We start from the raw sequence: 25,716 nt of genomic DNA on the forward strand, positions 1-25,716 counted from the left end.
TGGTCTGCCCCCAGAGTTCATGCCTATGTTGCTCCCATTTTGGGTGCTTCTCCTCTACTCATGGTCCTCTGATGTCCCCGGTGGTCAGGCCTTGCCATCCTTTTTGGTTTGGGCATTTGGCTTTAGTGCTCACTGGTCATCAGCATTACTTTGGAGCTGGTTGGAAATGCTGTCTCAGGCCCTACCCCCAACCTATTGAATCATCATTTGCTCCCCAGATGATTTATGTGCATATTAAGTTTGAAAAGCACTGTTTTAATTTCTCCCAAGATACTTTTGGGGCCACACATACCTTCTCATTCTGTCTACATTATTTCTGTCAAACAGCTGGTGTTGGAATCCTCACTGTGTAGAACACTCAGCTCTTCAGGCTCAGCTTCCTCCCCACCCCCCCACCTTCCCCCAATCCCCCTTTCCCTGTTTCCCTTCTGCTCTTCCTCCTGTCACACAGTTGGGGACTCAGATTGGCCAGGTCCTACTCTGCGGCTCTCTGCTGCCATCTCCTGGTCACTACCACTCACTGACTTGGCAATTAACCCCTGAGCCCCATTGGCTGCAAGAGCATTCTGGGAGTGAGTGTGGCTGTAGGAAAGCAGAGAAAAGAAACTTTAGTCTGAAGCTAAGGATCTAGGTGCAAGTCAAGTTCTGGCTATGCAATAAGAGCTATATGATCTCTCATGACTCTCGGAGACTCAAATTCCTCTTGTGTAAAATAGGGATCATTTTATTATCTTCTGTATTATTGTGGGAATGAAAGCAAGCTAATTAATAGTGTTTATTAGGGTATGCTTAGACTTGCACTTGCCATTTCCTGAGATGGCGAATTCAGGGCCTCCCTGACTTCTCAAGCCTTCTCCACTGAAGTAACACTTTATTGACAGGATGTGGATGACCAGAACAGCATGGACTATCCCCAGCTCTATGAACCTGGACAGCTCAATCTGCTGTTTAACAAGCGTAAATTTTTTATCTGCATGGCACATGGCATCTACACCTCATTGGCCCTTTTCTTCATACCCTATGGAGCCTTTTACAATGTGGCCGGAGATGATGGGCAGCACGTTGCTGACTACCAGTCTTTTGCAGTTACCATGGCTACATCGTTGGTCATTGTGGTCAGTGTGCAGGTAACCCTGTTGCTGAAAATAACTTGATGGCTTTACAACTTTTAAAATCCATTTTTATTATTGACTCATTTTGTCTACTTGTTGGGGGGAAAAATAATCCTAAAGGAATCCCGGAGTTTCTTTTTAACTATGCATCTTGAGATGAAAACAGAAAGCTGTAACATAAATAACCAGATGTGGGAGATTAGCATTAGGTGTCTATAATCTCTGTGTTAGTAAAGACCTCACAATTAATCACTTCTTAGGGCTGAACATTGTATGTATGCATACATGATTATACTACTGCTTCCTTCTTGTGTTTGAAAAAGGAAAGTTTTCCAACAATAACAGACAGAAACTTTCCCATGATTTCTATAAGGCTTAATAACTTCCAGGTTTTAAAGTGAAACTTAAAGTTTATTTGGCAATACATATCTATGAAATTATTTGAGAGGTTCAGTGTTATATTTTGGCATATCTGAACCTAAACTCAGAGAAGCTCTTCGGGTAGGTATGATTTTTAATAATCCATTAACTTTCACTGGGCATCTTGAGTTTGTGTCTATTTCCTTTTTAATGCAAATGGTGGACAATACCATTCACTATTGAGTTAGAGTTCACAGAAGTTCATTCCTATTCATTAAAATCTGTACCTCTGGGTGGATACAGCAAGCAATGTGACCTGTTGTATTTTTTGTTTGTTTTATTTTTTTAAGGAGCAAATATCAGTCAAGGACTTGGTTTTTAGAGTTTAAATTGCCTTTGGGCCGTCCTTTGTCTATCCTATAAACAATCTTTTTTTTTTTTTTTTTTACAAATCTTAGCTGCTCATTTTCAACAAAGAATCTCATTAAACCCCAGACTTTCTCTTCACAACTTAAAAATAAACATTTATTATGTTAAATGAACCAAATGCAAACATATTGCTTTTAAAGGATGTCTATGCCATTCCTTGGTCCAAGTGAGTATCATGAAATCTATACCAAAGCGATCTAACACTTGACATCTTGAGAGTTCAAAATTCAGAGACAGGTAGTATCCAAAAGCAGAACCAGATTTCTCCACTCAAAAGGAGTTCTGTTTGTCTGTCTCACAACTAAATAAAGCATGCTGTTGCTTTGCAAATCTTCCGTGTCTAGGTCAGTTCTGTGGTAGAGAGGGAAATAATGGAGTGATTTGGAAGCATCTGACATAGTTAAGACATTCATCATGACAGTCCATTACTGGGGCAAGGTGTATATCACCTCACAAGGAGCTGCTGCTCCATTGTTTCTTATAGCTCTTGCTACCGTACTGGACACTCCAACCTGTTTTGTTGCATTTTGATCATTGAGCAGGCTCTATGTATACTTTTATGTTTCTAGCCTAGAGACATAGGTGATCTACTCCTTGCCGTGAGGGCACATTTCCAGTTTTCTGGATTCTCCTTCTGATGGGGAGGACAGTTGTGGAACATCTTTTTAGTGGTAACAGCTTATTCACCAGGTCAGGCTTGTTACTTGGTGCTCCAAAAGATGATTTTAAAGGTAGTAACTGAGATAAAAGGCCAGTATCTAAAGTAAAAATCAAATGAGAAATATTCTTCAAACTGTCATTAACATTATCTGCTATGTAAGTAAGGATAAAAAAAATTACCTGGAAAATTCACTGTAGATATGATAGGCATTGCATGTTTAGTGAAGTTGTTTTTCATAATGAATTCTACAATTTTTGGTTAATGTTACCTTTTTAATTAAATAAAGCCTTTTGATAGTTGTACATATCTTTTTCTTTTTCCTTTTGCCCCTCCATAGTTTATTTTCTTATATGCTATTATAGCGATGTGTTTTTATATTAACTTTAGATTTAGAAGCTCTTTTCCCTGTAAAATTCATAGTTTCTGTTGGGTATCACAGTTACCTTTCTCCTTTTTCACAATTTTGGAGGCCACGGAAACAATTATATTTTAAAAACTTTTTTTTATTCACAAAAAAGAATTTTATATTCCATCTTTTGGAGTTTTAAAAATAAATTATTCAAAATTACTTACCTTTGCTATCAGGGCTTTATAAAAATGATACCCTTGCTTCCTCAGAGGGGCTTCTTCCTTAGGACTCAAAGTAACCACTGGTCCCTCATTCAAGATGGTATGGGTGGGGCTATCCAGGTCTTTTTGATTCAGGCCTATGGGCCAATTGTCTCTCCAAGATTGATTTTCTGCCTTCTGGCTCCTCAAGGGTAACCATGGCCTAACCCACCTAGCCTTTAATGTTAACATTGCCATCTTAAATAACCATTGTGCAATTGTTAAAACTATGAAATTAGCATTGGTACTACTAACTGAAGTACAGACTTGATTCAGATTTCTTCAGTTTTTCCATTAACAACCTTTTTCTGTTTCAGTATCCTACACTGCATTTAGTTGTAATGTCTCCTTAGTCTCCTATAACCTCTGACTTTATACAGTCTTTCTTTGTCTTTCATGGCCTTGATACTTTTTTTTTTTAACGTTTAATTATTTTTGAGAGAGAGAGACAGAGCTTGGGGGGGGGGGGTCAGGGGGAGCGGATAGAGAGAGAGAGGGAGACACAGGATCTAAAGCAGGCTCCAGGCTTTGAGCTGTCGGCACAGAGCCTGACTTGGGGCTTGAACTCACTAACCGTGGGATCATGACCTGAGCCGAAGTCAGACATTTAACTGACTGAGCCACCTAGGTGTCCCTCATGGCCTTGATACTTCTGGATACTAGTGATCAGGTATTTTGTAGAATTTTTCTGGATTTGTCCAATCCTTTCTTAGGGATAGATGGAGATTGTGGATTTGGGGTAAGATTCACAAAGAGGTGCTGTGCCCTTCTTGTCATATCCTATCAGGGAGCATGTGATATCAGCATGACTTATTACCGGTGATGGTGACCTCATTTACTTATATGGATGATGTTCTTCAGGTTTCTTCATTCTAAACTATGTTTCCCTTTTCATACTCTGTTCATTAGAAGTGAGTCACTAAATCTAGCCCAATATGTTCAAGTGGAGGAGAATTAAGCTCCATTTCTTAGCAGAGTTTCAAATAATTGGTGGTCATATGTCAAAACCATAACAGTATAATTTAAGGCAATACTGATACAAAAAACTGGGGCCCATGATTTGCCCAGGATACACAGTGACTGCATTGCAGGTTTAGGACTAGGATCCACTAGACTTATTTCCTGAATCAAATATTTATTTATTTTACTTTCAATAAAGGCATTTGTGAATGTACCATGAAAAACATGGGGCAAGCATTTCCTACAACACAATTATTACTGGGCTTATAGGGTAGTTAGGCACACTTGGGAAACACACCCAGAGTTGTACTTCTAAAGATGAGGTGCTGGATTTCACCACTTGGTGGCTGTGCCTCTTCGCCACGTACAAGTTGAAGTCCTCTAGATCTTATCTGCATACTCCTATCCCATAGGTTTCTCCTGTACCTGATTTCTTCTTGCCCTCACCCATACCCCTGCTGAGTGCTGGAAGGTCCTGAAACAGCCAGGAGACTGAGGACAGACAAGAGAAGAATGTAGGAGATATCCAGGCTGGAGGTGGAGGTTTGGAAGCAGAGTAGGTATGAGTGAGAATGGATGACAGTTTCCAATTTCTGGCATGCTTTGTTTACTGCTGTAGTGCCAGACAAAAATAAGTATTTGTGGAATGGATATAAGGGCAGAAAGATAAGAAGAGAAAGAAAGAATAAAGTTGAGTAAAGGAAGTGAGAATAATTTGGTTGAAGTATCCAACTGTCCCTCCTGTCTTAGTTACATACATGCCCTTCTTACCCCAGATGGCCAAAGCAGGCCTGTCCTTGGTGGAAGCCTTCCAAAACCCGTGTCATCATCACACAGTGATAGGAGTGATATCATGCGTTATACTTAATCCTCTCAGTGCCACTATGCAGGAGGTATTATTTATTGTCCCCTTTTACAGATGGAGCTCAGAGAAGTTAAGCAACTTTCCTGAAGTCACAAAGTGAGTCCTAGATCCAGGATTGGAAACCAGACCTCTCTGACTCCAGTGTTGTCTGGAGCAAAGTCTTTTATTCTACAGTAAGACTGGTTAAAATGCAAATTTTAATTTTCAGGAAGTATAAGAACAAAGATTAGAGTGAGTATAAGGACGATGTCAAATACTTTGTTGTCTATATAGGAGGAGGAGAAGAAGGAGGGAAGGAAGGAAGAGAAAGAAAATAAAATAAAAGAAAGGCAAGCAAGCAGTCCTAAAGCTAGAAGCATTGGGGTTTGGTGAAAAGATAATATCTGGAAGAACAGAGAGGAGAGGCTAGAGTTACTGAAAGCAAACTTGGTCCACCTGCCTGTGTCAGGGCTTCTGATTTTCAGAGTAACAACTCCTATTAATTGAGCATTTATTATGCAAATGATTTATTTCTCAGATAATCCCATTATCTCATCTAATCCTCTTTTCAGGTCTCTGAAATGGATACAATTACTATAGGTAAGAAAATAGACTTGCTGGTGTGCCTGGGTGTCTCAGTTGGTTAAGTGTCTGACTTAATTTCGGTTCAGGTCATGATCTCGCAGTTCGTGAGTTTGAGCCCCGCATCAGGCTCTGCACCGACAATGTGAAACCTGCTTGGGATTCTCTCTCTCTCTCTCTCTCTCTCTCTCTCTCTCTCTCTCCCCCTCCCCCCCTTTGCCCCTCCCCTGCTTGCTCTCTCTCAAAAATAAACTTTTTAAAAAGTTATATATAAAAAATATATAGACTTGCCACAGTTCAAGTCACACAGAGAGTGGGAGGCCAAGATTTGAACACAGATCTTCTGATCTCAGGGCCCCAGCTCCAAATCCAAGTGGACCTCCCTTCTTTATAGGGATAAGTGGAAGCTGTGGGCCTCCCCAAAGGCATAGTAGCTGCAGGGAACTCACTGTCCACCCTATCCTCCATGAGGAGATACCTAGGACACCAGTATCACCCTTGAATAAAGTGGGAGAGAAACTCAATAGATGATAAACACACAGATCCTCTTTCAACATCAAAATTTCAACTTAAGGAATGGGTAGATTCTCAATTACTGTCATTTTAGTCTTCCACTCATTTTTTTTTTAATTCAAGTTAATTAACATACAGTATAGCCTTGACTTCAGGAATAGATCCCAGTGATTCATCTCTTACATATGACACCCAGTGCTCCTCCCAAAAAGTGCCCTCCTTAATGCCCATCACTCATGCAATACACTCACTTTTATTTCTCAGAAGCCTTGAAAATGCCTGTTTTACCATAGAATTCTCAGACCTGGGTGCATAAATGTTTATAACCATGAAACCTCTGCAATTTTGGCTTCAATCAGAAACTGCTGTCTCTGATATATAGAATAATAAGTTTCAGGAGTTTTGTGAATAAGCTCACTTTGACAGCAGCATTAATATCCTTTTCTTGCTGTCTAAGCTTAACTTGTCATTGGCGTAACAACCCTCATGAAATATCCATGGTCTAGAATTATAGTTATAAATCTTATGTGTCCTGCTGATGCTATCGGCCACACTTTAGGAGACATTTTTTTTTTTAAATATCAGGGTTGTTGTGTTTTGTGGGTTTCTTTTTTTTTTTTTTTTGGTTATTTGAATTATAAAATACTTCTTTTAACATTTGAAACACTATAGAAGTGTTTAAAATAAAACGAACCACCTTCTCCTTCTTCCCCATATTCCCCCGTTAACTACTATTATGATTACCATAGCTTAACTCCTTCCATATTTTTTTCTTTGCTTTGGGACACACACATATGTATTCAAGACAAAAGGAGCATAGCTATGCATATTATTCTGTAATATGCTTTTCTTAACAAGACATTCTGAACAGCTTTCCAACCCAACATATTCAGATCTACGTTACTCTTTTTCAGAGCTGCATAGAATTTCACAATATATATATAACATATATAATAATATATATAATTATCTATAATCATTATCAATCCTCTATTGATAGACATACAGGATGTTTCTTTTGTTGTTGCTGTTATTAAAGCAATGCTACAATGCACATACTAGTATATACATTTTATGTACTGACAGATAAATTCCTAGAAATGAAATTTCTGGAGTCAGAACTCCTAACAACCTAATCAGATGAAGAATGGTCTTTGGTTGTTTGCATTGATAGATCAGAGAGTATGTACATTTTAAATTTCATTAATATTGTTATATTAATTTCCAAAAGGATCATAGTTGCAGACAACAGACACTTCTTCAGTTTAACTAAAAAAGAGTTATTAAAAGCAGTTAGGTAGCTCCAGACTCTTCAAGAGGGTAAGGGAACCAGGGAGAGCCACAGCTAGGCCTGTCACCTTTGGGAGCAGTACGCAACCATATGACTGCACTATTGTAGTGTAAATTCCATAACTACCTCTTAACAGCTTGGGCCTTATCACACTGGGGACTGGATGCCAGGTCAGCCACAGATTTCCAGAGAACTACCATTCTTATCAAATAGTGAGACAAGTGTATTAAAGTTTTCCCTTGTGGTTATGATTCTTATCAGGTTCTTGTGTTTCAAGGAGATTTAACCTTATATAATTTGAGGCTATATTATTTGCCATATAATGGCTCTTGATTGTTATTTGTTCTTTGTAGCTTTTATCTTTTATGATAAAATGTTCTTGTTTAAATTTCATTTTTTATATTAGTTTTACTTCTATTGCTTTTTTTAGTCCTGATATGTAATGTAGGCCCATCCCTTCCTTTTCAACATTTTCTTCTCTCATTCTGTTGTTTTTGTCCTTTGATAAGGGAGTTAAACTACTCATTTTTATTGTTACTACCCTATATTTTATCTTGCTCCTTTCATGTTATTTTATGATTACTTTTAATACTTTTCTATTTCCACTTTTTCCTTTTCATGCTCAGATGCATTGTGATCTTTAAATATCTTATTTGTCATAAATAATTTATAAGTGTTACTATTTGTATTCCCATCTTACTCTTGAGTTCTCCCTATTTTTGTAGTCGTTTAAGTCTCTATTTCCATACTGAGATACCAAAATTAAATAACTAAATCCTTCACCAAACGTTTCACTATCCTGTCTACACCTTCCCTCATCTGCTTCCAAATTAAACAGTTTTGGAAATGTATTATTATTTCTCTCTCCCTGCTCCTACTCCCCTTCCCAACTCTTGTGTTTGTTAATATCCTAGAGTTGCAGTTTCATGGTGTTACTAAATGCTCCTTTAACATATGTTTTGACTGTTGTAATTTTTTTTCTTTATAGAGCCAACTATAAATGTACAAAAATCATTGCTCATCACCATTTTTATGCTCTTTGTCTTCCACTCTTTTGAAGTCTTTGTTCTCATTGAATTTTTATTTGCAGCAGTTTCCTTGAGTAATTTCTTCAGAAAGCGTACAGAGATGTTATACTTTTGAGCTCAAAGCTTTCTTTTTTGGGGATGCCTGGGTGGCTCAGTCAGTTAAGCGTCCGACTTCGGCTCAGGTAGGTCATGATAATGTGGTTCGTGAGTTCGAGCCCCACATCTGGCTCTGTGCTGACAGCTCAGAGCCTGGAGCCTGCTTCAGATTCTGTGTCTCCCTCTCTCTCTGCCCGTTCCCTGCTCACACTCATGTATGTGTCTCTCTCTCTCAAAAATAAACATTAAAAATTAAAAAAAAACTTTCTTTTTTTGTCCTTACATTTAAATAATATATTGGACGGATATGAGATTCTTGAGTCAGAGACTTTTGCTTTAGGAACTTTGTAAATGTTGTTCCACTATACCCAGTTTCAGATATTAGGTCGATTCTCTTTCCTTTGTAAGTAATCTGGTCTCTATCTGCAAGTCTCTGTTCTTGTCTTTTGGCTTCACAAATGCCACTGGAATGTGACTTTTTTCATTAATCTTCCTAGGATTTAGAGTGCCCTCTGAATCTGAAAATCTTGTTTGTTCACAATACCAGAGCAATTTTCTTCTGTCATTTCTTTGATTGTTACTTCTCTCTCTCATACTTTTTTCTCTAAGATGCCATTATTTGTGTATTGGGCCCATAAGTCTCTCATCTATGGATTTTGCCATCCATGTCTCATATCTTTTTGCATATGGTTTCCATTTCTTCAAGTTTTTGCTCTCTGTTGTGAGATATTATTTCCATTTGTTTTTTCCAGAATATTAATTCAGTTCTCATCAGTGACTATTCTTATTTGGTTTCTCTATTGAATTTTTAAATTCAGGAATAATGCTTTTTTTCTTCCAGAATTCATTTTTTCCCCTGTGATCTAATTGCATCCCCTTAAGAGTTCTCATTACATTTTTTTTTTATTATTATTATAGTGCTTGTCTGTCTTTTCCATTAGTTCTGCCTGAATAGGAGCCACCTGGTCTTTTTTTTTTTTTTTCTTTTCAGTTGAGTCCTCTTTAATTGGTTGTGATTTTTCTACTCATACCCACACAGGCCAGGCTATTAGTCTCTTGATGGTGATGAATTGACAGCGGGTGGAAGGTACAGTTGAGGATTTTGACCTAATGTGTTGGCAGCCAAATGAACTGGAAAACCATCATCTCTTTGCTAAGGATGAATGGCAAAGCTCTCTGTTCTTAGGCCTCCTAAGGAAAGAAAAAGCTGTCCTTTTAAAACTCCTGCAGTTTATATCCAAGGCTGCCAACATCTTTTTAATGGGGCAAGATAAAAAACAGTAACCTTCAAGTGAGGGGAGGAAGTGTGTCTTCCTTTGCAGATGTAGAGAAGGATCTGTTTACTGTGTAAGTAGGGCCCCCTCAGGAAAGTGAGAAATTAGTTGTTTTGCACCAGACTGTGCTAGAAATGCAAACCTTGGACTACTTGGGGCCTCTGAGATGCAAATAATGTTGCCAGAACCTATTTGTTTTTCTCTTAATCCTTGCTTCTGAATTTTATTATGTCAAAAGAGAATTAAAGATTTTCTTTCTTATTATTTAAATAATTTAAGAAAAAGGACTATGAAAATGATTAAGAATATTGATATATAACAGATTATGCCCATGTAAAATAGTCATGTGAAAAAAATTTTTCAGTGTTTATTTATTTTGAGAGAGCACAAGCGGGGACTAGGCAGAAAAAGAGAAAGAGAGAGAAGGGCAGGGAGAGAGAGAGAGAGGAGAGAGAGAGGAGAGAGAGAGGAGAGAGAGAGAGAGAGAGAGAGAGAGAGAGAGAGAGAGAGAGAATCCCAAGCAGGCTCCATATTGTCAGCACAGAGGCTGATGTGGGGCTGGAACTCACAAACATGAGATCAGGATCTGAGTCGAAATCAAGAGTTGGACACTCAACTAACTGAGCCACCCTGGCACCGCAGTCTTGTGAAAATCTATGTATGGATTATAAAATGTTGCACTTGCTCACTACTGCAAAATTTTTTTTTCCCAACAGAAACGCTTTAAGAGCAATTTGGAAAGTAACTTTGAATTAGAAATCATTGTTTTCTTATTTCACACTTAAAAGAAGTTTAACATTTTATCTCCTGATTCTGATTCACCCTTGACAGATATAATGGCTTGCAGATATAAGTTCTGAAGTCAGTTGCCTATCAGAAATGTCAGGTCAGTTCCCAATGTTATGCAGAAAGTAGGAGTGCCTGTGGTTGGCTGGTAGCTAGACAGGTGCAACTGTGTATTCACAGAGCAGTCCTGGGGAACCATCACTCAGTAAAATGATACTCTTGTAATCCTCAAAGACCTCCCCTTTGCATTCGACTTCATTTACAGATAGCCTTGGATACCAGTTACTGGACTGTCATTAATCATGTCTTCATCTGGGGGAGCGTTGCCACTTATTTCTCCATTTTATTTACAATGCACAGTAATGGCATCTTTGGCATCTTCCCAAACCAGTTTCCATTTGTTGGTAAGTGAGTCCTACTATCTGTGGGGGCTAGTGTCATGCTGTCATTTATTTTTCTTTGTAATTTGTTTTCTGTGTTGGGTGGGTGGGATGACGGATGACCAATAATCTTTTCTCTAGGAATGGATTGAGCCAGGCATCTAAAGGTTTTCAGGCTTGAGAAGAGCTCCAAGAGATTAGTTTCTGCTCTCCCTGCCAGATTGAGAAGAGTCACTACAATAGCTGCATATAGGTTTCCAACAGCCTAGATGCAACAGACTGTCCCTTTGCAAACAAGAAGCATAACACATATTTCAAGGTTATCTGAGGGTCTGTAAAAAGGTCATGTATAATACAAAGAAGAGAAAGAAGTGTTAGGCTCTCCCTTTTATCCCACATGATCACCAATTACACTGCCAAAATTCACCTGTAGAACTCACTTGCATTTATTTAAGAAAGAAATGAGGTATAATTTAGAGCCATCTAAAAAAAAAGCTGAATGTTCGTCTATAAGTGGCACGTAGAGTGGGCTCTGTAGTTAGACATCCAGGGTTCAGTTGTCAGCTCCACTACTTGAATGCTGGATGACCTTGGGCAGATGCCTTTTCATGCCTTGATGTTTTAAATTCTAAACAAGAGATATTAATAGTTTCTATGTTCATAGGAAACGTGAGGGATACATGAGATACTGCATGTAAAATGTTCCCATGTGGCCTGGTACATAGTACTTTTTTAGTAAATGCTAACCATAATGATGGTGATGATGATGATTCAAGCAACTGTGTCTTGATTATTAGTTGGGAACACTGCAGAGTGATTTGAGCAGCAGATGGGTAGCCAAAGAACTCCAAAAATACCTTAACACCCTGTTCTATAATACTACAATGGTGTAAGCCACCATTGTATTCCACATTTCAAAATGATTCCCAGAGGGCCACTGAGCTTTATTCCACAATGAGGCTATTAATATACTTTCTCAGAAGTTTTGAAATCTCTAATATGTGTAAGATAAGTTGGTAACAGTGATGTTTCTCAGTTCCATCCCAGCAAACTGTGGAAAAGAGAGATGCATAGTGTCAGCCTTCTTGAGCTTTATCAGGCAGGACTGAGATTTTCATCCACCAGTTGAGGAATTCAGTCTAAGGAATCCAGAAAAACAATTCTGAGAAAACTTATTTATGTAGAAGGCAAAAGAAGAGCAACCTTAGGGCTATGTATTTCCACTGATGCAAAGGCACCTGAAATTATAATTCCAATTAAATGTGCACATACACTTAAGAACCTTCTTTTTCATCTTCTGCCTCACTTTGCATGTCTATGGAAATCTTTAAATTGCACCACTCTTACTTAGCATGAAACATTAATACTTTGTTTACCAAAAGATTACAACCATGTAGAAACATGATGGTTAGGAATAAGAATAAGCATGTTACAAAAGACAGACATTTAACTATTTTTAGTTTTTTTTTTCTTTTTATTCCATCCTTCCTTTTTTTTTTTTTTTTCTTCTTTGGTTGCCAAATCTGAAAGTTCAGCGCATTGATGAGAAGACTTCTAGTCCTAAGAGAGCATTTTAGCACGCATAATGAGACCGGAATGCCTCAACTGGAGAAAGTAGTCTGTGTGGGGACCACTCTCTCCAGCTAAACACATGACATTTCAGGAATTAATTACTGAGCTCCAATGAGACTTCTCAAAAGTTAGATCAACATTGGGGTTTAAGAAAAAAAATTTTTTTTTCCTTAGTAGCCAGCAGCAAGCAGGAGTGTGGTTTTAAAGTGAAGCTTGTTTTTCCAACTGTGCCTGGGGGTATTGAGCTTCAAGGAGCTCAAAGAGTCATATAATTTATTGAGTCAAGTTTGTTTCTGCCTAGGCAACTGTAATTGACTGCTCTTTGGTGGGCAAATTCTATCCTCCAAAGCCAGAAAGTGCAGACATACCAGTCAGTAGCCAAGCCCTCATACCCCAAACACATTCAAATGGGGTTAACACTTCAACTTTGAAGAGAGGGGACCTGGCTAATTGGAGGTATTGTGGCAAATCCCTAGAAAACCAACAGGGACAGATGTTTATTTTGGTCATATAAGTAGGGTTGACATGGTTCTGTAGGATTTGTCTGTCTGCTTAACTGACCCTTATTGCTTTCTTTAAACAAACACCCCAGGATATGAGGTGTGAGTATAAAGTAAGGAAACCGGCTTCAGGCTTGGTGATGAGTTTCACCACAGTATTGCACTAGCATGTTGGATGGCTGCATCTGAAGCCTCCTAGTGAGAGGAATGCTCCTTTCACAAACCCAGGAACATCCCTGATCTCCTTGGAACCTTGAATTGTTCATAACCAAGTAAATGTTAGAGAGATCAGCAAGTCCCTTTGAGGCAGGTTTTCTGAGGTTGCTGCCTGAATTGTAAAGGTAGCAGCTAAAGCTCTCCTTTTATGGCATAGCCAGTCACCAAGACTATTGAGATTGTACCTGAATCCCAGACATATATTGTATAGTTTTGCTATGACAGTTTTATTCAAGAGTCTTTAAGAGCAAATGTGCCTTTTAAAAATAATGGCTGCTTTGTAGTCAAGGGATCTTGAGGCTGGATGAGAGAATTCTACTTCTTGAGTGAGCTGGACTGAGTCTGGATCAGAGAATACTTGGCTCTGATTGGCTGTCTCCAAGTGATCAGGCCATGAAGCAGTTCCCAAGGGTGATGATCCTACCACTCTTGCCTTACCATCACCTCTGAGCATACTATATACTGGAGAAGACACCTAGTGGTCCTCCCTAGTAGTCCAAACCTCACCATTTCAAAAAAGGCCTTATGGCAATAGACAGAGACTATTAATTCAATAATTCGGTCTTATTTATAACCACAGTGTATATTTTTGTCCTTAATAATAGGAAATGCACGACATTCTTTGGCCCAGAAGTGCATCTGGCTTGTTATTCTCTTAACGACAGTGGCTTCTGTTATGCCTGTGGTGGCATTCAGATTTTTGAAAGTGGATTTATGCCCAGCCCTGAGTGACCAGGTATGTTGCAGCGCTGATGAGCATTTGAAGGGCTCGTTCTTGGCTCTTGGAATCATGTCCTTCTCTGCCTGATTGGAAACCTAGGAAAGGGATAATGAACTTCTCACCAGAAATACCCATAGGTCTATGGCATCACATCACAGTAGATGGAACTGCCCACATCTGAATGGACCAGCTTTGTGAATGCCAATGAAGATAAATGTCTAGACTAAATATGAGTGCAAAACTGTTCTAAGGCAAAGGCAAACTATAGGGAAAGTTATTGACAATGGGGGCAAGTAAAGGATGCAGTAAAAGAGAAACAAGTAATGTATCAGGTGAAGGAATTCTAAATTTTTGTAGAAATGTGGTAGTAGATTCAGAAACATGGGGGAGATGTTACCTTTTGAACAGATTAAGAAAGGGAACAGCAACATGACTGGATTGGAAAATACAAAGTTGAAAATAGAACAGATTATGGAAATTCTTAAACTAAGGGATTAACAGTATATATTTCATTGTTTTATGAGAAGAGTAGTATAAGCAAGACTATGTCAAGTTAGGTCAGGAACCAGATAAAAAACAGAAAAGGAGAAATAAGGGGGAGACACACTTTTGTAGTTGCATCGTGAGGAGGGGGCAAACACTTATGGAGTGAGTGACCAGGCCAATGATGCTGAGAGGAACTGTGGCAAGGATACCCTCCACATTCTGGGGCCAAAGCATGAGAAGATTCTCTCTGAAATGATTCAAATATTCCCCTGTTAGGTCTGTCCTTTCCCTTTGGCTCCATGAGCTCATTCTGATATAAACCCAGAAAATGATGGATGAGCTGAAGGAAGGAAGATGATGTTCATTTCTTCCAGTATGTAGTCAGATCATGATTTTATGCTTTTAATGGTTTTCTCCTGACATGAAAGTCAGACTCCAAGAGATCAGTTGAATCAGAGAACAATGCAGCTTACACCAAACCTTGGATCTTTTTCTCCTCAGCTTTACAGGGAAATCAAAGAAATGTTGGAAACCTACCCAAATGATGTTGAGCTCTTCTAAAGGCTGCAAAACAAACAAACAAACAACAATAACAAAAAAAAAAACTAAAAGAAATCAAAACCCTGAAAATCTCATGATATACTGACCTACCACAAGAGTTGGAAGTTTCTGACTCTCATTTTCTAAATTTTCTCTTAGTCCAGTTACTAATGACTATTGGATCTTGAGAATCTTTAAGAGAAAGGGGGAAAGGCCTGTGTTTGGAGCCTGGGATTATAGATCAGTATTCTGACTGTGTTTGGATACTGCATGTTAGAAAATCCTTCTGTATAAAAGTATGTTCCTATTCATTTAAGATGGACCTGTAAGATGGAGACAGTAATGAAATTTGTCTTAATACTTCTTGCTTACTTAATAGTCTCTCGGTAGGAGTAAAACTTGACCAGTGCCCACTACGGTCTTTGGGGTGGAAAATTTCTTGGTTTTGTGGTGAAACACTTCTTTTTGCAATGAAGGTGATTATTTTGTTATGGTTGTTTCTCATGAAAAGGCTTTCTCTTCATAAAGTGGCCCAGGGCCTAGAGTCTGTCATTTGGATGCATCATCTCACTCTGGGTCTCCTTCCTCTCTAGATCCGTCGGAGGCAAAAAGCTCAAAAGAAGGCAAAGCCCTCACGTAGCCGAAGGCCTCAGACTCGCAGGTCAAGCTCAAGAAGATCTGGATATGCTTTTGCTCACCAAGAGGGCTATGGAGAGCTTATCACATCTGGAAAAAATATGCGAGCTAAAAATCCACCCCCAACACCAGGGCTGGAAAAGACACTGTATAATAGCACTAGCTGGATTGAAAATTTATGTAAGAAAACCACAGACACAGTGAGCAGCTTTAGCCTGGATAAAACAGTGAAACTGTGAGTCAAGATGAATTTAAACCACATAGCTACTTTTCACTTCAGCCGAAGCTGAAATTCAGCTGGCTCCAGAGTTTACGATCAGGGGCTGAGGTGGGCAGATTGCCTCAGTTCAAATCTCTGGCAAACAACTGCCAGGGCCCACCAAATAGGGGTGCACTCTCTGGGAAACCAGGCCAGGTGGTCACTGTCTAATTTGTGATTTGCTGGGCAAAGGCCTCACAATACAAACAGAGGTTTTTCTTACCAACCTAGATACCAACTGAACTGAACTTTAGAATCTTATTAATGGAGAAAAATTTGTAACTCTGCATATACATTGAATGGATCTTCAAGTGGATAAAACGAGTGCAATCAAAAGGTATACATCTCAGCTGTGAAAATCATGCTTGTTGACAGATAAGCATGTATATGTGAGATCAGCCTTTCCCAAAATACATTTTTAAGATGTACAGTGTGTACTATGGTGCTTTCAGATTAACAGCTGTTTGTGACTCTCAAGTCTGGATATCTACATACCATGTGTGTTCAGCCAGGACAAACACATCACCTTCATGCCCGTAGAATAGAAAAACATGTTGATGTTCCTCCTTTTGTTTTTTTGTTTGTTTGTTTTTTTGTTTGTTTGGTTTTTTTTACCGGTCTGAAGACAGAGTAGATTGGAGCATCTTTATAGTGGGATAAAAACTGCGAATTTGGTCAAATGTATTCACAAACCCTCAGGGACATGTTCATGAAATGTCCAAGAGGGGCTCTCTAGTAAGTATTCTGGACACTCTTCTATGACTTTTATACCATCCTCAGTAGTAACTTGCCCTGCATCATCCGGTGCCATTAATGAAACCAGCATAGCATTGGAATTTCACACTTTAATGAGAATATTCCAAATAGTGTATAGGCAAATACTTTCAACACTTCCAATTTTAAAAAGTTCAGATTTGAAACCAAACAAATTAATAAACAGTCTCTTCAATTACTATTTAAGTACTCAGGTTTAGGTCATTCAGCGTTAGTCACTTTCGATTTTCAGCTCTTGTGTTTATAATTGAAGCGTATATGTAAAGTTAGTTTTACATATATGGAGATGTTCCAGTCCAGATTTTGAATCCATATGTGAGTTACCACTGTAGTTCCTGTAAAAGAATTCAGGCATATTTGTGTTCAGACTCCAGCTTTGTTACTTCTTACCTCTATAACCTTGGGCAGGAAATGTGCCTCCTCTGAGACTCACTTTCTTCCTCTGCAAATGAGGATATACTACCTACCTCATGTGGTTGTTTGGGGATTATCAAAGCACAAATTCTTAAACCATTGAAAACATAATTTTCATATGAATAGACTTCCACTTAACTCATCATCAGAATAGCAGCAATTTGAAGAGAATGTGAAATTGGAATTTAACTAGTCAGTAGGAAAAGCCTTGGAATGAGATTGCAAAATAAGATATAAAACTGGTTAGTGTAGCACACTATCGCCCTGGAGGTAAATTTCTCTGTCAGAAAGTACAAATAAAACATCATCATGCTTTACCAATTTTCTACAAGTCCATCTCCAACTTTACCAGGTCCCTAATCTGGTCTCTGTTGAATTATTATTCAAAGTTGTCTTTCCCAAGAGAGTCACATGGCCCTTGGCTGGGTTTGATGGATAATGGGCTAGCACACGAGATGATACAATCTACCCCCCCCCCCACCTTTTTGTTGTTGTTGTTCATAGTTTCCTAGTCCAGGATAATTTTTCCTGAATAGGATAAAATAAGATAATGTGTAAAAGACCCTAATCCAGTGTTTTGATCATAGCAAATACTCATAGATATTCCCTTTTCCCGACATGCCTGCATGGACTTACCCAGATACTAGTTTTTGATGTCAAACTTGTGATTAGTTTCACTGCTCACTTTTTGTAACATTTTTGAAAGATTTGAAAACCTCCAGTAAATGGTTTGGCGCTATTGGTGTTTGATGTTGTGTGTCTTCTTTATTGTGAACTCACCAGGGAGAGTTTTTGTCACATTGTTAACTGAGTTTTTTCTCCTCCTGAGTTTCCCTCTCCTTTACATGGCTAGGGAAAATGTATACCATTCTTAGGATCAGAGTCAAGAATCAAATGAACTGATGGGACCTAAGTGTAAGGAGTGGGAAAGATTAGGAATCATCCAAGTTTGCAAATTCAGTTCAAATTAAATAAGGCTGTTTTAAAACAGATAATGTGGATGATTGTGAGAGAAACACATTATCAACTCCCTTTGGCCCCACAAGATCCAAAAAAGCTGCCACACCCATTGCGAAGTCATGCAATTCCTAGTGCCAGGGATTATTTTGAACCTGAAGATAAAGAGCCTGAGGAGTGGGTGATGATGGTGGTGCTCTGGGGAATAATGAAATTTTAATTTTGCATAAATGTTATCAGATTACTTGGGGGGGGCACCCTTTTTTCTAGATTCAGGACTGAAATTGGTAAATTGTGTTTTAAATTCTCAATCGTAAATTTTGAGCTGTTTTAGGCCATTGCAAATTGTACTCCCTTGACTTAGATCTGCTATCTTTGTCTCTCTCCTATGCCTACAGGTATACATACCTATGAAGGAAAGAAGGAAAGAGAGAGGGTTGAAGAAAACAATAGCCATAGAGCAAGAAAGGAAAAAGGAAATGAAGGGAAGAAGGGAGAAAGGGAGAAAAGAGTTTCCAGGTGATAGGACTTTCAGAAAAATAAATTTAATTCCTCAAGGAAAAAATCGATTGTAATTGAGAAGTAAATACTAAAACCTCCTTCATAGTTGGTGTGAGACCAAGAAAATTTTGTTTGCAAGGGGGCCAGGAACTCTGGTTTCTCCTCACAGTAAGGCTGATTTCTTTGAGGGTATGCCACCTGATTTGCCCAGGCCTTAGTATCTCAGTCCATCAATGGAGAAACTGGGCAGTCTGGTCACAAAGACCCTTTCTCATTCACCCATTCTGTGAACTGTTCTTGCCAATATTGCCCACAGTGTATTTGTAGTTGTTTTTGATTGGACAGAGAGAAAGAGATTGAAAGAGAGAGGGAGAGATAGATTAAGCTGGATGTTCTCTTGAGTGCAAAGCTTGGGTCCTGTACTGGTTTGTGTTTCTCTAGAACAACCCCTGGTGCCCTGTTGTCTCAAGGCTTCTCTCATGTTACCACAGAGGTGCTAAATCCTATAGTCATGCTTCACCTAGGTCAGTTGAACACTTGCAGTTTCTTGCTAATAATTCACTGAGATCTTATACCCACACTCTCTCTCCCTCTCTGCCACTTTAAATATCAATGGTATACAGATACAAGGTAAAATACTCAGCCCAGTAAGAAGAGGGCCATTTTTAAGTCATCTCTACCTGGTCTCTGGGCTTAGAGGGGATTCTTTGGGCCTTTGCTTCCTTAGGATTCAAGGCAAAACAACAGAGCTTGAGTAATTTCCTTCATAGTTATATAGAACTTTTCAGTTATGCATCATCTGAAACTTTTCACTCTATGTAGCAAGTCGCCGTATTTAAACAAATTGGATTCTTTGAGCCTTTACAACCCTGTGAGGTGGTCAAGATGTTTATGGTTCTTTGGGGTTTGTTTTGTTTTGTTTTTTTAGCCCTACTATTATTTTAATTGCAGTATAGTTAACAGTGTTATATTAGTTTAAGGTGTACAATATAGTGATTCAACAATTCTATATATAATTCATTGCTCCTAATAAGTGTACTCTTATCCCCTTTACCTATTTCACCCATCCCCCTCCCCCCTCCCTTCTGTTAACCATCAGATTGTTCTCTATAGTTAAGAGTCTATTTCTTAATTTGTCTCACATTTTTCCCCTTTGCTACTTGTTTTGTTTCTTTATTCCACATACAAGTGTAATTATGGTATTTGTCTTTCTCTGACTTATTTTACTTAGCATTTTATTCTCTAGCTCCATCTGTGTTGTTGCAAATGACAAGATTTCATTCTTTTTATGGCTGAGTAATATTCCAGTGTGTGTGTGTGTGTGTGTGTGTGTGTGTGTGCACGCGCACGCACACAAACATACCACACATCTTTATCCATCCATGTAATAATGGACACTCGGGCTGCTTAATTTGGCTATTGTAAATAATGCTGGTATAAACACAGGGGTGCATGTATCCCTTTCATTTAGTGTTTTTATATTTTTCAGGTAAATACCCAATAGTGCAATTATTGGGTTGTAGGGTAGTTCTATTTTTAACTTTTTGAAGAAGCTCCGTACTGTTTTCCACAGTGGCTGCACCAGTTTGCCTTCCGGCAAACATTGAATAAGGGTTCCTTTTTCTCCACATCCTTGCCAACACTTCTTGTTTCTTGTATTTTTGATTTTAGCCACTCTGACAGGTGTGAGGAAATATCTCATTGTAGTTTTGATTTGCATTTCCCTGATGGTGAGTGATGCTGAGCATCTTTTCATGTTTCTGTTAGCCATCTGTAAGCTATCTGTATGTCTTCTTTGGAGAAATACCTGTTTGTGTCTTCTGCCCATTTTTTAATTGGATTATTTGTTTTTTGGGTGTTGAGTTGTATAAGCTCTTTATATATTTTGGATACTAACCTTTTATCCCACATGCCATTTGCAGATACCTTCTCCCATTCAGTAGGCTTTTAGTTTTGTTGGTTGTTTCCTTCATTGTTCAGAAGCTTTTTATTTTGATGTAGTTCCAATAATTTATTTTTGCTTTTGTTTCTCTTGCTTCAGTTGATCTATCTAAAAAAATATTGCTGCAGGTAATGTCTGAGAAATTGTTGCCTGTGATCCTTCTAGAATTTCTATGGTTTCAGGGCTCACATTTAGGCCCTTGATCCATTTTGAGTTTTTGTGTATGGTGTGAGAAAGTGGTCCAATCTCATTTTTTGCATGTAGCTGTCCCATTTTCTCAACACTGTTTGTTGAAGAGACTGTAGTTCCCCCATTGCATAACCTTGCCTCCTTTGTCAGTTAATTGACCATATACTCATGGGTTTATTTCTGGGCTATCTATTCTGCTCCATCGACTAATGTGTCTTATTTTTGTTTCAGGACCATACTGTTTTGATTACTATAGCTTTGTATTATATTTTGAAATCTGGGATTGTGATATCTCCCATTTTGTTTTTCTTTATCAAGATTGCTTTGTCTATTCAGTGCCTTTTGTAGTTCCATACAAATTTTAAGGGATTACATAGGGATTATATAAAATCTGTAGATGGCGTTGCATCATATGGACATTTTAACAATATTCTTTCAATACATGAGCATGTAATGTCTTTCCATTTCTTTGGGTTTTCTTCAAATTCTTTCATCAGTGTTTTATACTTTTCAGAGTACAGGTATTTCACCTCTTTGGTTAAGTTGATTCCTAGGTATTTTATTATTGTTGGTACAATTATAAATGGGACTGTTTCTTAATTTCTCTTTCTGTTGCTTCATTTTTAGTACATACCAGTACAACAGATTTCTGTACATTGATTTTGTATCCTCTGAGCTTACTGAATTAACTTATCAGTTATAATAGTTTTTTGGTGGAATCTTTAGGGTTTTCTGTATATAGTATCATGTTATCTGCAAATAGTGAAAGTTTTCCTTCCTTCTTACCAGTGTGGATGCCTTTTATTTCTTTTTGTTGTCAGACTGCTGCAGATAGGACTTGCAATACTATGTTGAATAAATGTGGTGAGAGTGGACATCCTTGTTCCTGACCTTAAGGGAAAAGCTCTCAGTTTTTCATGATTGAGTATGCTGTTAGCTGTGAATTTTTCATTGATGGCCTTTATTATGTTGAGGTATGTTCTCTCTAAATCTATTTTGTAGAGCATGCATGTTGTACTTTGTCAAATGCTTTTTCTGTTATCTATTAAATGATTATGTGGTGTTTATCTTTTCTCTTATTGAATAAATGCATCACACTGATTGATTTGTGAATACTGAACCACACTTGCATCCCAGGAATAAATCCCACTTGATCATGGTGAATTATTTTTATAATGTATTGTTGGATTTGGTTTGCTCATATTTTGTTGAGGATTTTTGCATCTATGTTCATCAGAAATACTGTTCTGTAGTTCCCTTTTATTTATTTATTTTTTTTTTGTAGTGTCCTTATCTGGTTTTGGTATCAGGGTTATGCTGGTCTCATAGAATAAATTTGGGAGCTTGCTTTATTATCCCACTTTTTGGAATAGTTTGAGAACAGGTATTAATGCTTCTTTAAATGTTTGGTAGAATTCACTTGTGAAGCTGTCTGGTCCTGTCTTTTGTTTTTTGGGAGTTTTTTGGTTACTGATTTAATTTCATTGCTGGTAATTGGTCTGTTCAATTTTTCTATTTCTTCCTGATTCAGGTTTGGGAGGTTATATGTTTCTAGGAATTATCCATTTCTTGTAGGCTGCTTAATTTGTTGGCATATAATTTTTCATAATATTCTCTGATGATCCTTACTATTTCTATGGTGTCAGTTGTTATTTCTCCTCTTTCACTTCCAATTTTGTTTATTTAAGTTCTGCCCCCTCCCCCTCTTTCTCTGAGTCTGGTGAAAGGTTTATCGATTCTGGCAGTCTTTACAAAGAACCATCTCCTGATTTCACTGATCTATTGTTTTGTTGTTTTAGTTTCTATTTCATGTATTTCTGCTCTAATGTTTATTATTTCCTTCCTTCTTCTAGTTTTGGGTTTTGTTTGTTCCTTTACTAGCTCCCTTCAGTATAAGGTTGGGTTGGTTGAGGTTTTTCTTGCTTCTTGAAGTAGGCCTATATTGCTGCTATAAACTTCGCTGTTAGAACAACTTTTGCTGTATCCCAAAGATTTTGGACCATTGTGTTTTCATTTTCATCTTTCTCCATGTGTTTTTTTATTTCCACTTTCATTTCTTGATTGGCCTGTTCATTGTTTAATAGCATGTTATTTAGCCTCTATTTATATTTTTCCAGACTTATCGTGGTTGATTTCTAGTTTCTTAGTGTGCAGTCAGAAAAGATGTATGGCGTGACTTTTTTTTTTTTTAGTTTGCTGACACTTGTTTTGTGGCCTAATATGTGATCTACTTTGGAGAATGTTCCATGTGTACTTGAGAAGATTGTGTATTCTGCTGTTTTAGGATGGCGTGTTTTGAATATGTCATTCAAAGCCACTGTTTCCTTGTTGATTTTGTTTGGATGATCTATCCTCCTAAGTGGAGAGTTAAAGTTCCCTAATATTATGATATTACTATTGATTACTTCCTTTATGTTTGTTATTAGCTGCTTTATGTATTTGGGTGCTTTCATGTTAGGTGCATAGATATTTACACTTGTTAATTTTTGTTGGATTGTTCCCTTTATGATTATATAGTGTCCTTTGTCTCTTCTCACAGTCTTTGTTTTTTAAAGTCTATTTTGTCTGATATAAGCATTTTATACTGGCTTTCTTTTCACTTCCATTCTGCATGTGTCTAGGTCTGAAATGAGTCTCTTGTAGGCAGCATATAGGTGGATCTTTAATCCATCACCCCATGTCTTTTGATTGGAGCACTTAGTCCCTTTACGTTCAAAGTACATATTGATAGGTATGTACTTATTGCCATTTTTTTTACTCGTTTTATGGGTTTTTTTTGTAGTTCTTCATTTCTTTCTTACTGTCTTCTCTCACACTGGTTGGTTTTCTTTAGTGATATAACTGGATTTCTATTTTTTGTGTATTACTGGTTTTTGGTTTGTGGTTACCATTTGGTTTATACATGGCATCTTATACTTTAGCAGTTGATATTAGGTTGATAATTGCTGAAGTTTCAATCCATTATTTACTCCTCCACCCCACCCCCACATTTTAGGTATATGATGTCATATTTTACATCCATTTAATTTATAAATCACTTGACTCAATTTTGTAGATATAATTAAGTTTACTGCTTTTGTGTTGCTTTCTTACTCCTATTTATGATTTTTCTTTTCCACTCAGTGTCCCCTTTAATATTTTTTGTATGTCTGGTTTAGTGGTGATGAATTCCTTTAATCTGTTTGTGTGGGGAAACTCCTTCTCTCTCCTTCCATTCTCTATGATGGCCTTACTGGATAAAGTATTCTTGGTTGTAGGTGTTTTCTTTCAGCATTTTGAGATCATTATGCTCCTTTCTAGCCTTCAAAGTTTCTACTGAAAAATTAGCAGAAAGCCTTATGAAGTTTCCCTTGTTTGTAATCGTTTTCATTTGCTGCTTTTAAAATTCTTTTTGCCATTTTAATTACTATGTGGCTTGTCTAGACATCCTTGGATTGATGTTGGCAGTTGTCTGTACCTCCTGGATCCATATTTCTATTTTCTTCCTCAGACTCAGAAATTTTCAACAGTTCTTTCTTCAAATGAATTTTCTTTCTTTTTTCTCTCTTCTCCTAGAATCCCTATACTGTGAATGTTACTATGCTTGATAGTGTTGTGAGTTACCAAAGTCTATTTTATATTATTATTTTTCCCCTCTCTTATTCAGCTTGATTGCTTTTAATTACTCTGTCCTCCAGGTTGTGATCTGTCCTGCTTCCTGCAGTCCACTGTTCATTCCATCTAGTACATTTTTCATTCCATTTATTGAGTTATTTCTCATTGGTTCTTTTTATATTTTCTCTTAGTTAAATGTCTCGCTAAGGTCTTCTACTCTTTTCTCAAGTCTCATGAGTATCCTTATGATCATTAATTTAAATTCTCTACTAGGTATATTATCTCCATTTTGCTTAAGACTCTTGCTTCTGATTTTGTATTGTTCTTTCATTTGGGACATAGTCCTCTGTCTCCTCATTTTGTATGTCTGTTCTTATGTGTTAGGAAAGTCAGCTACATCTCCTGCCCTTGAAAGTAGTGGCTTTATGAAGAAGAGTGCCATGCAGTGCAATGTCCCCTCTTCACCAGAACTGGCACTCCAAGGGTTTTGGCTATATGTACTATTATGTGTACCTTAACATTATGGCTGAGCCACGTTTGCCTTCTGTTCAGTCATCTGCCTGTTGTGGTCATAGTTTGTTCCCTGTGTTGTTATTGGGCCAACCTGGGGCTGCCTTGGCTTGAGTTGAGCCAAACAGGTGTTTGCCAAATATGTAGTAGCACTGAACTACAGGGCACTTACCCTGTGTTGTCCCCTGAGAAGCTGTCATTGGGGAGGCCTGAAGTCAAAGAAGATATTTGCCCCTAGCCCACCCTGGGGCCATAGTTGGATGGGTGTGTTTTATCTTCTCCTCTCCCTGGATGCAGGAGTCCACCTTGGAATGGTGCTGGTCCCTTCCAGGGCTGCTTGCACACTGCCAGGCTTGTGGGACTGCTTTGGATTGGCTCTACTCAAGGTCATATTGGAGGGGGAAAGTCCACAGGAGAACACCAGGGTGGAGCATGCACTTATTAGGAAGGTTTGTGAAGGTCTGCTGGGGGAGGGGACCTGGAGACAAGGGCAGGATGGAGGCAGCATGTCTGCAGTCTAATATGGGGTAGGGCATGCTGCTGGCAAGTGGGTGTGGGTGCAGCTTTGGTTTCTGCAGGTGTCTGTGTGTCTAAGCTGGGGGGCAGGGGATGTAAATGGTGCTTGCCAGCCCCTTTGTTCCTGGAGAAGTCTCCCAAGAGTCCCTGTGCCATAAACAAATCTCATTCCCTGTTTCCCAGGGCCGTTGTGCTCTCTCTTTCAGGTTGGGGACTCATTTTCCTCTTGCCCTCAGGCTCTTCTAGAACTGAACCTGCTGATTTTTAAAGGTTTGGGTGTTAAGCCCATTGGTGATAAGAACTGGTGAAATTTGGTTCCTCTGGTTTTCATAGCCAAATGCTATGGGGATTCATCTTCCCTGTGTGGGTTCCCTGTGCCTGGGGTGTCTGATGTGAGGGTCTTTTTCTTTACCTTTTCTGTGCCCACTGGGTCCTTCCCTCCCACAGACAGTCCTGTGGGTCAG

At 38.3% G+C, this 25,716-nt stretch overlaps 1 protein-coding gene and 1 long non-coding RNA gene across 8 annotated transcripts in view; one reads left to right on the forward strand and one right to left on the reverse strand.

Moving 5' to 3' along the window:
* Nucleotides 1-17,656, forward strand: part of ATP8B4 (ATPase phospholipid transporting 8B4 (putative)) — a 252,542-nt gene extending 234,886 nt beyond the window's left edge. For all 7 annotated transcript variants that reach the window (XM_027067227.2, XM_053224036.1, XM_015063454.3 and 4 more), the window contains 4 exons: nucleotides 882-1,127; nucleotides 10,811-10,949; nucleotides 13,819-13,949; nucleotides 15,554-17,656. In XM_027067227.2, coding sequence (XP_026923028.2) covers nucleotides 882-1,127; nucleotides 10,811-10,949; nucleotides 13,819-13,949; nucleotides 15,554-15,835 — 798 coding nt within the window. In that variant the 3' untranslated portion in view covers nucleotides 15,836-17,656. The remainder of the gene's footprint in view (nucleotides 1-881; nucleotides 1,128-10,810; nucleotides 10,950-13,818; nucleotides 13,950-15,553) is intronic.
* Nucleotides 15,662-25,716, reverse strand: part of LOC106967272 (uncharacterized) — a 63,507-nt gene continuing 53,452 nt past the window's right edge. The window contains exon 6 of the long non-coding RNA XR_008299187.1: nucleotides 15,662-16,964. This is a non-coding gene — a long non-coding RNA (uncharacterized LOC106967272). The remainder of the gene's footprint in view (nucleotides 16,965-25,716) is intronic.

Source organism: Acinonyx jubatus, chromosome B3, assembly GCF_027475565.1.
Source record: "Acinonyx jubatus isolate Ajub_Pintada_27869175 chromosome B3, VMU_Ajub_asm_v1.0, whole genome shotgun sequence".
Classification (NCBI taxonomy): Eukaryota; Metazoa; Chordata; class Mammalia; order Carnivora; family Felidae; genus Acinonyx; species Acinonyx jubatus.